The 11937-nt window shown below is 46.5% G+C and overlaps 1 protein-coding gene across 1 annotated transcript; it reads right to left on the bottom strand.

The window, feature by feature from the left end:
* Positions 1–1865: 1865 nt before the first annotated feature.
* LOC139052015 (Y+L amino acid transporter 2-like) lies at positions 1866–4449 on the bottom strand. The gene is made up of 3 exons (XM_070529085.1): positions 4215–4449; positions 2049–2476; positions 1866–1993 (listed from the first exon to the last, which is right to left on the bottom strand). The coding sequence occupies exons 1-3, from the start codon at positions 4250–4252 to the stop codon at positions 1983–1985; spliced, it is 477 nt and encodes a 158-aa protein (XP_070385186.1). The 5' UTR covers positions 4253–4449; the 3' UTR covers positions 1866–1982.
* Positions 4450–11937: the final 7488 nt, after the last annotated feature.

The raw sequence follows: 11937 nt of genomic DNA on the forward strand, positions 1-11937 counted from the left end.
GGGCCCATGCCGAAGATAGTAAAATGCTGGGCCTACCGGCGGCGGAGGTGCAGTTCGCCATTAAGGGGCCCACATATACAGCTTCCCTGCTCATCCTTCTTCACAGAGTGTAACGGCACTTACTTTTTTTCCTTGTGCTTCGTCTCGCCCACCATGGAGATCTGACGGTGAAATGACGCCTGCAACGCGGGTGTGGTGCCACTCCTCACCACGCCACCACTGTGAGCCGCCCGATAGCTGCCAGGGTGCTGTTTGTACTGCGCACCAGAAGTTGCCTAGCCAGTTGTGTTGCGCCGACATATTGCCCTAGCGTATTTTAGGAAGATGGCGTCGAAAGAGCTTACGTGCAACGCTAAACCTTGGCAGTTTCAATTCTTTGTCCGTCTAGCGAAACTGCCTATATTCTTTTTTTTTTAGTTCGAACACATATCTTATGTTCATTTCGGCAAGACAAGAAAACGAGAAAATTGGCAGGAGAAAATTGAATAACAGTCGATTTAATCAATGATGTAGGAGACATAACGCTTGAAACACTGGCGGCCCTTTATACGAACTGTCTATCGACTTCAAGGGTCCCAGAGAACTGGAAGAGTGCCAACATTATACTAATGCACAAAAAGGGAGACATTAAAGAATTGAAAAAAATATAGGCCCATCAGCTTACTTCCAGTATTATATAAAATATTCACCAAGATAACCTCCAATAGAATGAAGGCAACACTGGACTTCAGTGAAGCAAGGGAACAGGTTGGCTTCAAGAAGAGATACTCTACAATGGATCACATCCATGTCACCAATCAGGTAATCGAGAAATCCTCAGAGTAAAATCAGCCCTTCTATATTACTTTCATAAATTACGAAAAGGCGTTTGATTCAGTAAAGATACCAGCAGTCACAGATGCATTACGTAATCACGGAGCACAGGATGCTTCCGTAAATATCTTCGAAAATATCTACAGATTCCACAGCTACCTTGATTTTCTGCAAAAAAAGCATACAGATACCTATAAAGAAAGCGCCAGGCAAAGAGACACAGTCTCTTCAATGCTATTCACTGCATGCTTGGAAGAAGTATTCAAGCCATTAAACTAGGAAGGCTTAGGAGTGAGGATCAACAGCGTACATCTCAGCAACCTTCACTTTGCAGATGACATTGTCCTGTTCAGCAACACTGGGAACAAGTTAGAACAAATGATTGAGGACATTAACAGAGAGATTGTACGAGTGGGGTTGAAGATTAATATGCAGAAGACAAAGATAATGATGAATAGCCGGGCAAGGAAACAAGAGTTCAGGAGCGCCAGTCAGCCTCTAGAGTCTGTGAAGGAGTACGTTTACCGGGGTCAATTACTCACATGGAACCATGATCATGAGAAGAAAATTTACAGAAGAATAAAAATGAGTTGTAGCGCATGCGGCAGACATTGCGAAATCCTGACTGGAAGCTTACCGTTATCATTGAAAAGAAAGGTGTACAGTCAGTGCATTCTAGCGGTGCTAACATATGGGGCAGAAATTGGACACTGACAAAGAAGCTCGAAAACAAGTTAAGGACCGCGCAAAGGGCGTTGGAACGACGAATGTTACGCGTAACGTTAAGAGACAGGAAGAGAGCGGTGTGGATGAGAGAGCAAACGGGGATAGCCGATATTCTAATTGACATTAAGAGTTGATAAAATAATTGAATATTACGTTGCCTATGCAACAATTATCTCACATTGGGCTTCATTGACGAATACATGGGACGCTGAGCATAAGCTTCTGTAGGAACCTATTCCCGTTTACTCCTAACCTTGACCGCTGAACCGCTTTCAAGACAAAGTAAGCGGGAAAACCTACCAGGACACACCCTAGCGCGATTAAGTATTGCACGACTTCTCTTGCTGCCATGACCGGAACCAGGACAATGGTAAGGGAGATGGCGATGTTGACAAGGATGAGCCACGTGGGCACCCTGATGGGTCTGTGGGCGTCTTTCATGGTCACACGCAGCCTGAGCATTGATAACATCATTAGTAAAACGATAACGCAAAATACTGTCATGCTACCTTTGGCAAGAAAGCGCACAGAGCCCGTGACAGCGAAAAGTATGGCCAGGCAGCACCTAATTGCCATTGCGACGATTGGAAGCGAAGAGTTCATCGTGATGAGTGAGAATACTCCAGGCAGGTGCCTTTTGCGGGCGGCGGCCATCAACAGTCGGCTGTTGCTGAGAAAGCAGGAGCTCATTGTCCCGAAAGTGCAGACACAGACAATCATGGGCACTAGGTAAGCACCCGTCACGCCCCACGTGGTCCGGGCGAAGGTGAAGGCTGTCGCCTCCGAAGCAGTTATGCTGTGAAGGTCCAGGACCGAGAAGTAGGCTGTGTTCGTGAGAACGAGCAACGTGGTCACCAGGAGAAGACCACCCAGAAGGGACCTCGGGATGATGCGCGAAGGATCTGACATCTCTTCGGCCATGCAGACGACCATAGCACTGGAAAGAATGAACTGGTTGCATCGTCAAGGTATACATCAAGACACAAACTACGCACGAAGGACCTGAAGGATACCAAATAAATTTGCCGTGTATTATTCTCACTCTTAGTCCCAAGTCTATATCGTACGCTGAGATGTCAAACTAACTCGGCAGTACATCATCGCTGGCAACATTACTTTGCAAGCACGCTTCGACCTGCCATGGTAGTAAAGTGGCTACTGCAGTCGATCGAGGTCGCGGGTTCTTTCTCGGTCGCTGCAGCCACATTTCGATGGGGGCGATATGCGAAAACACTTGTGTACTTAGATGTAGGTGCACTATAAAGAACCTCAGGTAAACAAAATTAATCCGGAGTCCCTCACTACAGGGTGCCTCGTAAGAAGGTCGTCGTTTTGACAAGTATAACCCCCAGATTTATTTTTTAATTAGCAATGGTTTCCTTGAGAAATCTAGTGCCAGAGTATGGACTACTGTATTTTCTGTCTGGGGGGACCACTACACCAAAAGAAAAAGAACGATTATTTTATCCATTTTATGCATAGCCTTTTTTTCATGGGTGGTGGCATACCAAGCAGGAATTGACGCCATTATGGGCAGTGGGTATGCTGCTTTGGGCGACCGTTTTGTGCTGCTTGGTGGTATGAAGCGTCGGCGGCAGTTTCTGCTGGTTGTTTTCACACTTGCACGGTATATTTAGTATGTAACTTGCGTCTTCTAGTTGGGAAAATGGATTTTACAACAAAACTGTATATGGCTAGCCGATTCGTCCGCCGGTCCGTCCGTAGCCTGTACGTCGAAAACTCCTTTGACACAACCCCATGCGCATGCGCGAAGAAACAAGAGAGAGAGGCGCGCGACTGGCTGCGCCTGTAGTGACGTCATTGCTCTGCATCACAGCCGAGCCCGGCCTCGGAATCTCCGCCGCTTCGGTGGCAGTGGGGTGCCTCGATGTAGCGCGCCGCCGTACAGGGTGAAGACACTGCCTTCGAGACCGCCATATTGGGGCGAGTGCAGATACGGCGGGCAATGGAGCATCGGCCGATATTCTTGTTTAGCATGCGCTTGAGCCAGCAAATTCAGGTGCATAACGATCTTGCACATTTCCTCGCAATCCTAAGCGCTTTTTGCACACAGAAATAACACAGCGTATGCTTGCATGCATAGATCTCGGAGGAAATGACTGCGGTGAAGCTAGGTCCTCGTTGGTCAACTGGTATGCTCAAACCGTTGGATTACTTGACTAGATTGACTGCTTTATAAAGGAAAGCCTTTCGGTGCTGTCGGCCATGAGAGTTTATAAGGTGCATACCATGCAGTAGGCTTCAATTGTGTCTCTTGCCACAAATTCCCATACGCCATTTTCACTTCAAGAAAGACGAGTCAGTCGCGGCGGCAATAGCAACAAACGTGCTCGGCTACCATCGATGAACAGGACGCCCACCGCTCTCGGCGGAGCTCAATTTAACGCCGGTAAGGAAACTTCGAGATAACATGTTAAAGACAACGACAAAATTCTGGAACCCGGCATGGTCGCCCGTAGCTCGGATCAATCGAGATAAATCTGGTCGCATCTTGCGTCACAGAAACACTGATAATGTGGCGTGCCGACCGCTTTAAGAATGATCAGACAAACAAAAGCAAGCTTCCCGGCATTATTCTAACCACACAATGCTGGTACCTAAACTTAGACAGGTGCAATACTCTTATAAGAAGCAGCATAGGTGTTATGGCTCACCTTGCACATCTTCGAGTTACCATTCGCATTCCAGTCATTACGCCTCACTTTCGCCTCCCATATTTTTCTCCGCTCCTTATCCCGTGGAAAGCGAAAACAGCGTATGCCTTTCGTTCTCAAGCCGGCACACAGCGGTACATAACACCCTGGCATGCTGGTTTTTGCGACTGAACACGGGCGCACAACACAGCAGCTTCGCATACTCCCCAACAATGCTACTTTACCAACGCTGTAAGGAACGGGCGCAGCAAGCGACTCACCCCAATATGGCGACCGCGGAGTGAAACGGCGGCGCGGCCCAGGTCAAAAGGTACCACCACTCTGTACGGTGGCGCGGTACATCTAGGCACCCTAGGTGACATGGAGTTAATATAACCGTGTCTAGAGGAAAAGCTGGCCCGAAAAAGTGGGAACCGCAGCCCTGTTGCTAGTGGTCAATGTTGCCAGCGCAGTTACTATTGAAAGAGCTGAAAACAAGTGCAGGCACATTATGCTTTGTCATTTAAAAACGCATACCTGATGGCTTTATGAAGGTGATGCGTTAATATTAAGTTTACAGAAAGCGCTTGCTGAATGCGTGACTTATGTAAATCATGATGTACGCATTCATGCAATAACGATGACTCGAATTTCGGTTTCGAACCTGTTTTTTGGATGCGTAGTAGTTTCGTACAGTTTAGATTTGACATGCGATCGCGCGACAACATCGGCCGCTACGGCACCTTCGTGCATTTTGTGCCGCACCCAAACCCCAAGGGCTCTGGCATTTACTTTCACACTTAAGTAAACGAATGTATCTTCTTGTTCAGAACATCACTCGAGTAGACAGCTCTTGTGATACATCACAATCATTTGGAAAGCGTCACAGTAGAGCATGTTTTTACATGCGGAGCGGTGTTATTTGCAGGTTTCCCTTCAGTAGGAAATTGATGGATAGGCGGACCAGTGCACCGGAATTGTACTGGTGAATCGACAAGCAAGTCACAGAATCTGTTTAATTGTTGCATTTTGGACAATCATGCTTCTACAAAGGCCGCAGCAGAAAAACAGCCTCATACCGAGTATTTCTGTGCCACGAAGCAATCAAGAGGCGTGTGCCTCATACGGACGAAATCGAGTGCATGAACCCACATATTATTAGCGCAGGCCTTTTAATAACTGTGCAATATCTTCAAAATTCCTTGCATGCCATTTCATGAAGCATTTCTTTTCTGGTCACAAATGTGTGCAGCGAATCTATTTGCATGATTGACTCCAGGCCTGTGGGACCATTCACTTGCACTTGATGCTGAGTCTTTTACATGCATCCATAAACTGCAGATATGCACATCAGATCCCTACGAGCATTTTCAAGATTCAATTATTTTAGACAACACGCACATGTGCAATATTGATAAAATCTCAAATACCACTAAGCAGCTGGGACACATTTTTGTTGAGTATACTCACAGAACAGTTCCAGCTCATTTTCCTTAAATCAGTGTGTACAAGTGGTATGCAAAAAAAAAAAATTTTCTCACACACCGATTATTTTGCTGTATAAGCAAGAGAACCCGCCACGTTAATGTAAGATGTTGTACATCACACATAAATGTGCTTTAATTTACCAAGTGAGATGAATTACTTTTATGGCTCATTATTCAGTCAAATCACACTGCAAGCTGCATTCATCAATCTTCCATTGGATTCTGCAAATGTTTAATGAAACATGTTTCCCTGTTATGCAGATATGCAATGGCAAACCCTTCTGTGTGTTTCAAAGGTAAAATTTAAGCTCTAAATTAAAGAAGACATTTTTAGTCTTAAAAAGCCAACAAAAATGGTATTAGCCGCCCAAGGTGCAGAAGTTATGAGAAGTGTCGAATGATTTAAAGGAAAGAATGGTAATTGAAAATGCAAGACTCTTTAGTGGAGGTCAAGCAAGTCAATATAGGTATAATCCTCTGCAATATTATACGAGTAATGGGATAGCAAACAATGGATCAGGAGATGCATTGTGTTTCTGCAAAACAAATGCTGATTACTGTCATTACATGAGTCACTTTAACATCATGAGACTGGTGCTGGATAAATTCAGAAACAAACCAAAAAACAAGCCAATCAACAATAAAAAAATAATTTAATCATGCTCTCTCCATTCTGGGATAAATAAAAAAAATGGCTGTGGCTTAGCTAAGGTTAAGCCCAGGATGCGAAGCATACTAGCCTTTATTTTAGTTGTTGAACCACTGTTTAGCCTGGTGAACTGCTGTTCCTTGGCTATATTTGGTTCGGCTAGACGAAGAAACAACTCATGCGTTACCCTGCTTCGCCTTCAAGAGTGGAACGCGACAGCGTTCCCGTCGACCCGCCAGCGACTACGCGCCCCGCATTGGACGCGGTGAGCGTCGAGCAACGCAGCGTTCGGCGCGGCAACGAAATGTGCGCTTGAGCAAGCGTCGCACGCCTGAGCCTTAGAAACAGCTCGTTTCTAAGGCAACACCGCATTCACTAGAGGCGCTTTTGTACCGCTTTGAAGCATCGTACTCGTGGCTCAGTGGTAGCGTCTCCGTCCCACACTCCGGAGACCCTGGTTCGATTCCCACCCAGCCCGTCTTGCAAGAGTTGAGCCAAAGCCACTTCTCCTCTGTCGTGACGTCACGGTGTCACGTGGTTTCATGGCGACACCGCCGCGCCTGAGGAGCTGGGTTGAGCCCTCGTAATATGCTTCGCATAAAAACGGATCACATCAAATGTCGTCATATCAGACACTTTGTGAAACACTAAATGAAAAATTCAGTTTCGAGCTATGGCGCTTGCGCATAATTGGGGGGGGGGGGGGGGGCTTGCACTAACAGTGATAGTTACCACTGCATTTACACATTCAAAGCATTCATGCAGACAAGGATGATTCTTTACATTTTTGGCTACCACTTCAAAGGCATCCACCAAATGATACAATGCTGCACGCAGCCATATTAAGGATCTCACAGCAAGACCTGCAGGTAAAAAGCGAGAGCATTCAAAGTGCTGGTGCATTCTGGACACTACCTTTGAAAACTTTTAGGCAAGAACAGTGCAAGAAGCAGACATAATAACTGCATTTATTTCGATAATTTCTCATTTGAATGGGCTTTTCTTTTTGCTTAGACAACGCTTACGCCTAGCCACAGCAGATCCCTCGCGCAGACTCCGCAAGCCAACAGGCCGTGGAGGCAAATGCAGGTAAAAGGCAAGAAGCAATAGAACTGGTATTGACATTCATCCAATTTCTTTCTTTTTCTTACATTTAGGCAGCCAGCACACCCCCAACAGCCACCTTGACTGCACGTGCGTCACCCTAGTTGCCAAGGATGCATTTTAGGGAAGGTGACAGGCAATTGCAATATGAACAGCCACTTCTCCTTGTAAACAATACTCTTTCTCTGAGATGACTCCTACGCCTCGTCACGCCAGCTCGCCTGTGCAGACTCCACCAACAAACATGCCGTGGAGGCACACGCAGGTCAGAGGCAAGAAGCAGTGGCACTGGTGTTGACATTCACCCAATTTCTTTCTTTTTCTTACGCTGAGGCAGCCAGCACACCTCGAACAGCAACCTTGACTCCAGGTGTGAGCATATTCCTGTTGTACATATGCTCATAATAAACTTCAGTAAACTTGAACTTCATAATAAACTTGAAGGCAAATGGGACATTGATGCATTGTATTTTTGAACATTTATTGTACACATACAATATATGTTATACTTTGCAGTGCTACAGAGCGTATTTTGAAACTTACCTCTATATTTCTCACCTTTACTTACGTATGTGTTGTGTGGCCCTCAATGCAGTTCATGTTGTAGCAGCTGCTTTGTCTGTGTATTGCACACTGGATTAAGCTCCTGATATCCACATGTGCAAAAGGCCTATAGTTCTCTCACATATACAAAATGAGGTTCTATGTAGGTTTTAGTGTTACAATAAAAATTAAAAGTAAACAGTCCCATCGTGGAATTGTATTTATTACAGTAATTTCTATGACAGTTACTGACGAGTTGACAACTTCAACTGGTCAATCCGTCATGGGAAGGAATTGTATGTATACATATATAATAAAAAGGAGTATGTGTGTGCGTTTCTAGGGGGGGGGTATAGGATTAGGGCGGTACTAAAAAACGTACCAACACCGTCCTCTAGACCCATTCCTTTAAGGTACCGTAACAAAGCGTAAAAAAGCACCCACGACGATAATGGAAGAGAGAATAGTCTAGAGGAATTTGAAATCCTACAAGTAACGCCGGAAGAAGTAACGAAAGCCTTGGGAGCTATGCAAATCGGGAAGGCATCAGGTAACAGCAGATTTGTTGAAGGATGGTGGGCAGATTGTTCTAGAAAAACTGGCCACCCTGTATACGCAACGCAATGCCTCATGACTTCAAGCGTACCGGAATCTTGGAAGAACGCTAACATGATCCCAATCCAAAAAAAGGGGACGCCAAAGACTTGAAAAATTACAGACCAATCAGCTTGCTGTCCGTCGCCTACAAAGTATTTACTAAGGTAATTGCAAATATAATCAGGAACACCTTAGATTTCCGTCAACCAAAGGACCAGGCAGGATTCCGTAAAGGCTACTAAACAATAGACCATATTCACACCATCAATCAGGGGATAGAGAAATGTGCAGAATATAACCAACCCTTGTATATAGCTTTCATTGAAAACGAGAAAGCGTTTGATTCAGTCGAAACCTCAGCAGCCATGGAGGCATTACGGAATCAAGGTGTAGGCGAGCCGTATGTAAAAATGCTTAAATATATCTATAGCGTATCCACAGCCACCATAGTCCTCCATAAAAATGCAACAAAATCCCAATAAAGAAAGGCGTCAGGGAGGGAGATACTATCTCTCCAGCGCTATTCACAGCGTGTTTACAGGAGGTATTTTGAGACGTGGATTGGGAAGAATTGGGGATAAGAGTTAATGGAGAATACCTTAGTAACTTACGATTCGCCGATGATATTGCCTTGCTTAGTAACTCAGGGGACCTATTTCAATGCATGCTCACTGATCTCGAAAGGCAAAGCAGAAGGATGGGTCTAAAAATTAACCTGCCGAAAACTAAAGTAATGTTTACCAGTCTCGGAAGAGAACAGCAGTTTACGATAGGTAGCGAAGCACTAGAAGTGGTAAGGGAATACATCTACTTAGGGCAGGTAGTGACTGCGGATCCGGATCATGAGACTGAAATAATCAGAAGAACAAGAATGGGCTGGGTGCGTTTGGCAGGCATTCTCAGATCATGAACAGCAGGTCGCCATTATCCCCCAAGATAAAAGTGTATAATACCTGTGTCTTACCAGTACTCACGTACGGGGCAAAAACCTGGAGGCTTACGAAAAGGGTTCTACTTAAATTGAGGACTACGCAACGAGCTATGGAAAGAAGAATGATAGGTGTAACGTTAAGGGATAAGAAAAGAGCCGATTGGGCGAGAGAACAAATGCGAGTTAATGACATCTTAGTTGAAATCAAGAAAAAGAAATGGGCAGGACATGTAATGCGGAGGGAAGATAACCGATGGTCATTAAGGGTTACGGCAAGGGAAGGGAAGCGTAGCAGGGGGCGGCAGAAAATTAGGTGGGCGGATGAGATTAAGAAGTTTGTAGGGACAACATGACCACAATTAGTACACGACCGGGGTAGTTGGAGAAGTATGGGAGAGGTCTTTGCCCTGCAGTGGGCGTAACCAGGCTGATGATGCTGATGCTGATGATGATAATTATGATGATGATCAAAGCGCATTATGCATGAAGTTCATACAACTAACTCTGATATTACTATATACGCCCGGTGACGCGAGCTACATGTCCCACGACTCGCATTTGCGACTGCACCGGATGACCTCCATATTGTTCTGGTTAATCGTGCTCACTGCACCGAGGCAAAAGAAAGATCATAGGCGCAGGTGCCTTTAAGGTATCTCGACCTTGCGAGGCACCGCCGTGCGTCCCAGTGCGAACACTCTCTGGCACACACCTGCCTCGGTGGCCCCAACCTACGTACCGTTCTGCTTCGAGCTTTGATCCCCCCACTGTCCCTTGGGTGCCTTGCAGTTCCTGCGCCACCTAATTTATTATAATCTCAGGTGCTCTCCTGAGACTTCCGTTTGTCGGTTACATGCGTCCTACAGCTGGATCAGTGCTTGTAAAAAAAAACCCGATCTATCGTCGCATCGCATCGCATTTCTAGCGCATCACATTGATGCAGTAACAGCAGCAGTAACAGCAGTAATGCGCTAGGAAGGCGCATCGCATTAATGCGCCAGGCGAGGGTAGATTTACGGGCGCGAGTCGACTCTCGCGGGGCATGTAAACGCAGGATCGTCGCATTAGGAATGATGGGAAGGAATTAGCCATCAACATGGCGGCGGTCCCGGCTGCCCGCTTCGAATTGAATTTGGCGTTGCTTTTGTAAAATGCACTTCGTTCGCAGCAAATGATTGTGTAAACGGCTTTCGCTTAGTCTCAGGCCGCTTCGACGACAGAGTATTAGGGATACCCTTGTGGTGTTTTCGAGATCGCTTCTGGTTTCGAACGAGTCGAAGCCTAACGAAAGAAACATTTGAGATGTCAGCGCTACCTATCGCTAGAGTCGGAAAATAGCCGCAACGACGGCATGTGGCCTCTGAGATCCGAAGATCTCGCTGGCCAACTAAAGCTGCAATACACGTGCGTGGCTCTGCATCCGCTACACTATAGCGTATAGCGTACGCTATAAGTTGCGTACGCTAAACTAAAACTGTCTATTTCTCGGCACTCAACCACCAACGTGCACTCGGCCTACTACTGGAAACTAGTTGCACCGGAAGTCGGTTGCACTTCCCTTATACGACACAATGTGGCGCTACGTTCTCGCGAGAGTTCAGGCGCTACATTTAAACGGCGTCACATCGCCTTTCCCAAATGCGCTTGGAAATGCGATGCGCCACTGTCGCATTCATGTAAACGGGGCTATACTGCGCCCGTGCGAAGAGAATTAAGGAACGCCAACGAGGAATCTGACCACAGCTTCGAGCTCCTAACTCGTAACATCGTCGAGTACTGCTCCTGCAACAGGCGTGACCGCTGAAAACCGCATACCGCCAGAAACTTCAACAGGATCATCCTTCAGTTGCACAACTGCCACCGGCACGGCCAACATCGACCACACCCACACCATCCCGCAACATAGAATAAAGAACCAACTTATAAAGCCCAAACACACGGCTGCACGCACACCACATCACCACACTACAAGCAAGACACCATGCTGCTACTGTTGCCAGATTAAAACTGGCTACTGTCACCAAGTCTAGCAAGTGTCTCAGGAGCTGGAAACCACAGCGCGTAGCAACATGGCGGAGCTCTTGCGGTTCCCAATTTTAATACATGAACCCTATGGGTAGCATGTCCTCTAGAGTCAGTATAGTAACTCTATGCTAGGAGGCACAGGTAACTGGCTCCATCCATCAGGAGGTCGGGAACGTAAATCCGCTTCCCTTGCACGGCCTCCGAGATCGCAGCGCGCACGCGCCGATCCAGGAAGCCGTGCCCTTTCGCCCATTCTCTAAACTCCTCTCCCCTTGCCCTCCCTCATTACTCCCTCGCAACTCCCTCACCTTCGGCACTGTAGCCTAGGCAACGCTTCTTCTCCAAGCGCCTGAGCTTATGTTCCAATTTCTTTTGGCGGCGTTGAAGTTCAAATGAGGCTGATCACTA

The sequence above is a fragment of the Dermacentor albipictus genome, unplaced genomic scaffold, assembly GCF_038994185.2.
Source record: "Dermacentor albipictus isolate Rhodes 1998 colony unplaced genomic scaffold, USDA_Dalb.pri_finalv2 scaffold_17, whole genome shotgun sequence".
In the NCBI taxonomy this organism is placed as follows: Eukaryota; Metazoa; Arthropoda; class Arachnida; order Ixodida; family Ixodidae; genus Dermacentor; species Dermacentor albipictus.

Bases quoted from the DNA above. Each gene is read 5' to 3' on its own strand.
- LOC139052015 (XM_070529085.1), bottom strand. From the start codon at position 4,252: ATGACTGGAATGCGAATGGTAACTCGAAGATGTGCAAG. The intron at 2,477-4,214 runs GTGAGCCATAAC...CATTCTTTCCAG, and splicing joins GTAACTCGAAGATGTGCAAG to TGCTATGGTCGTCTGCATGG.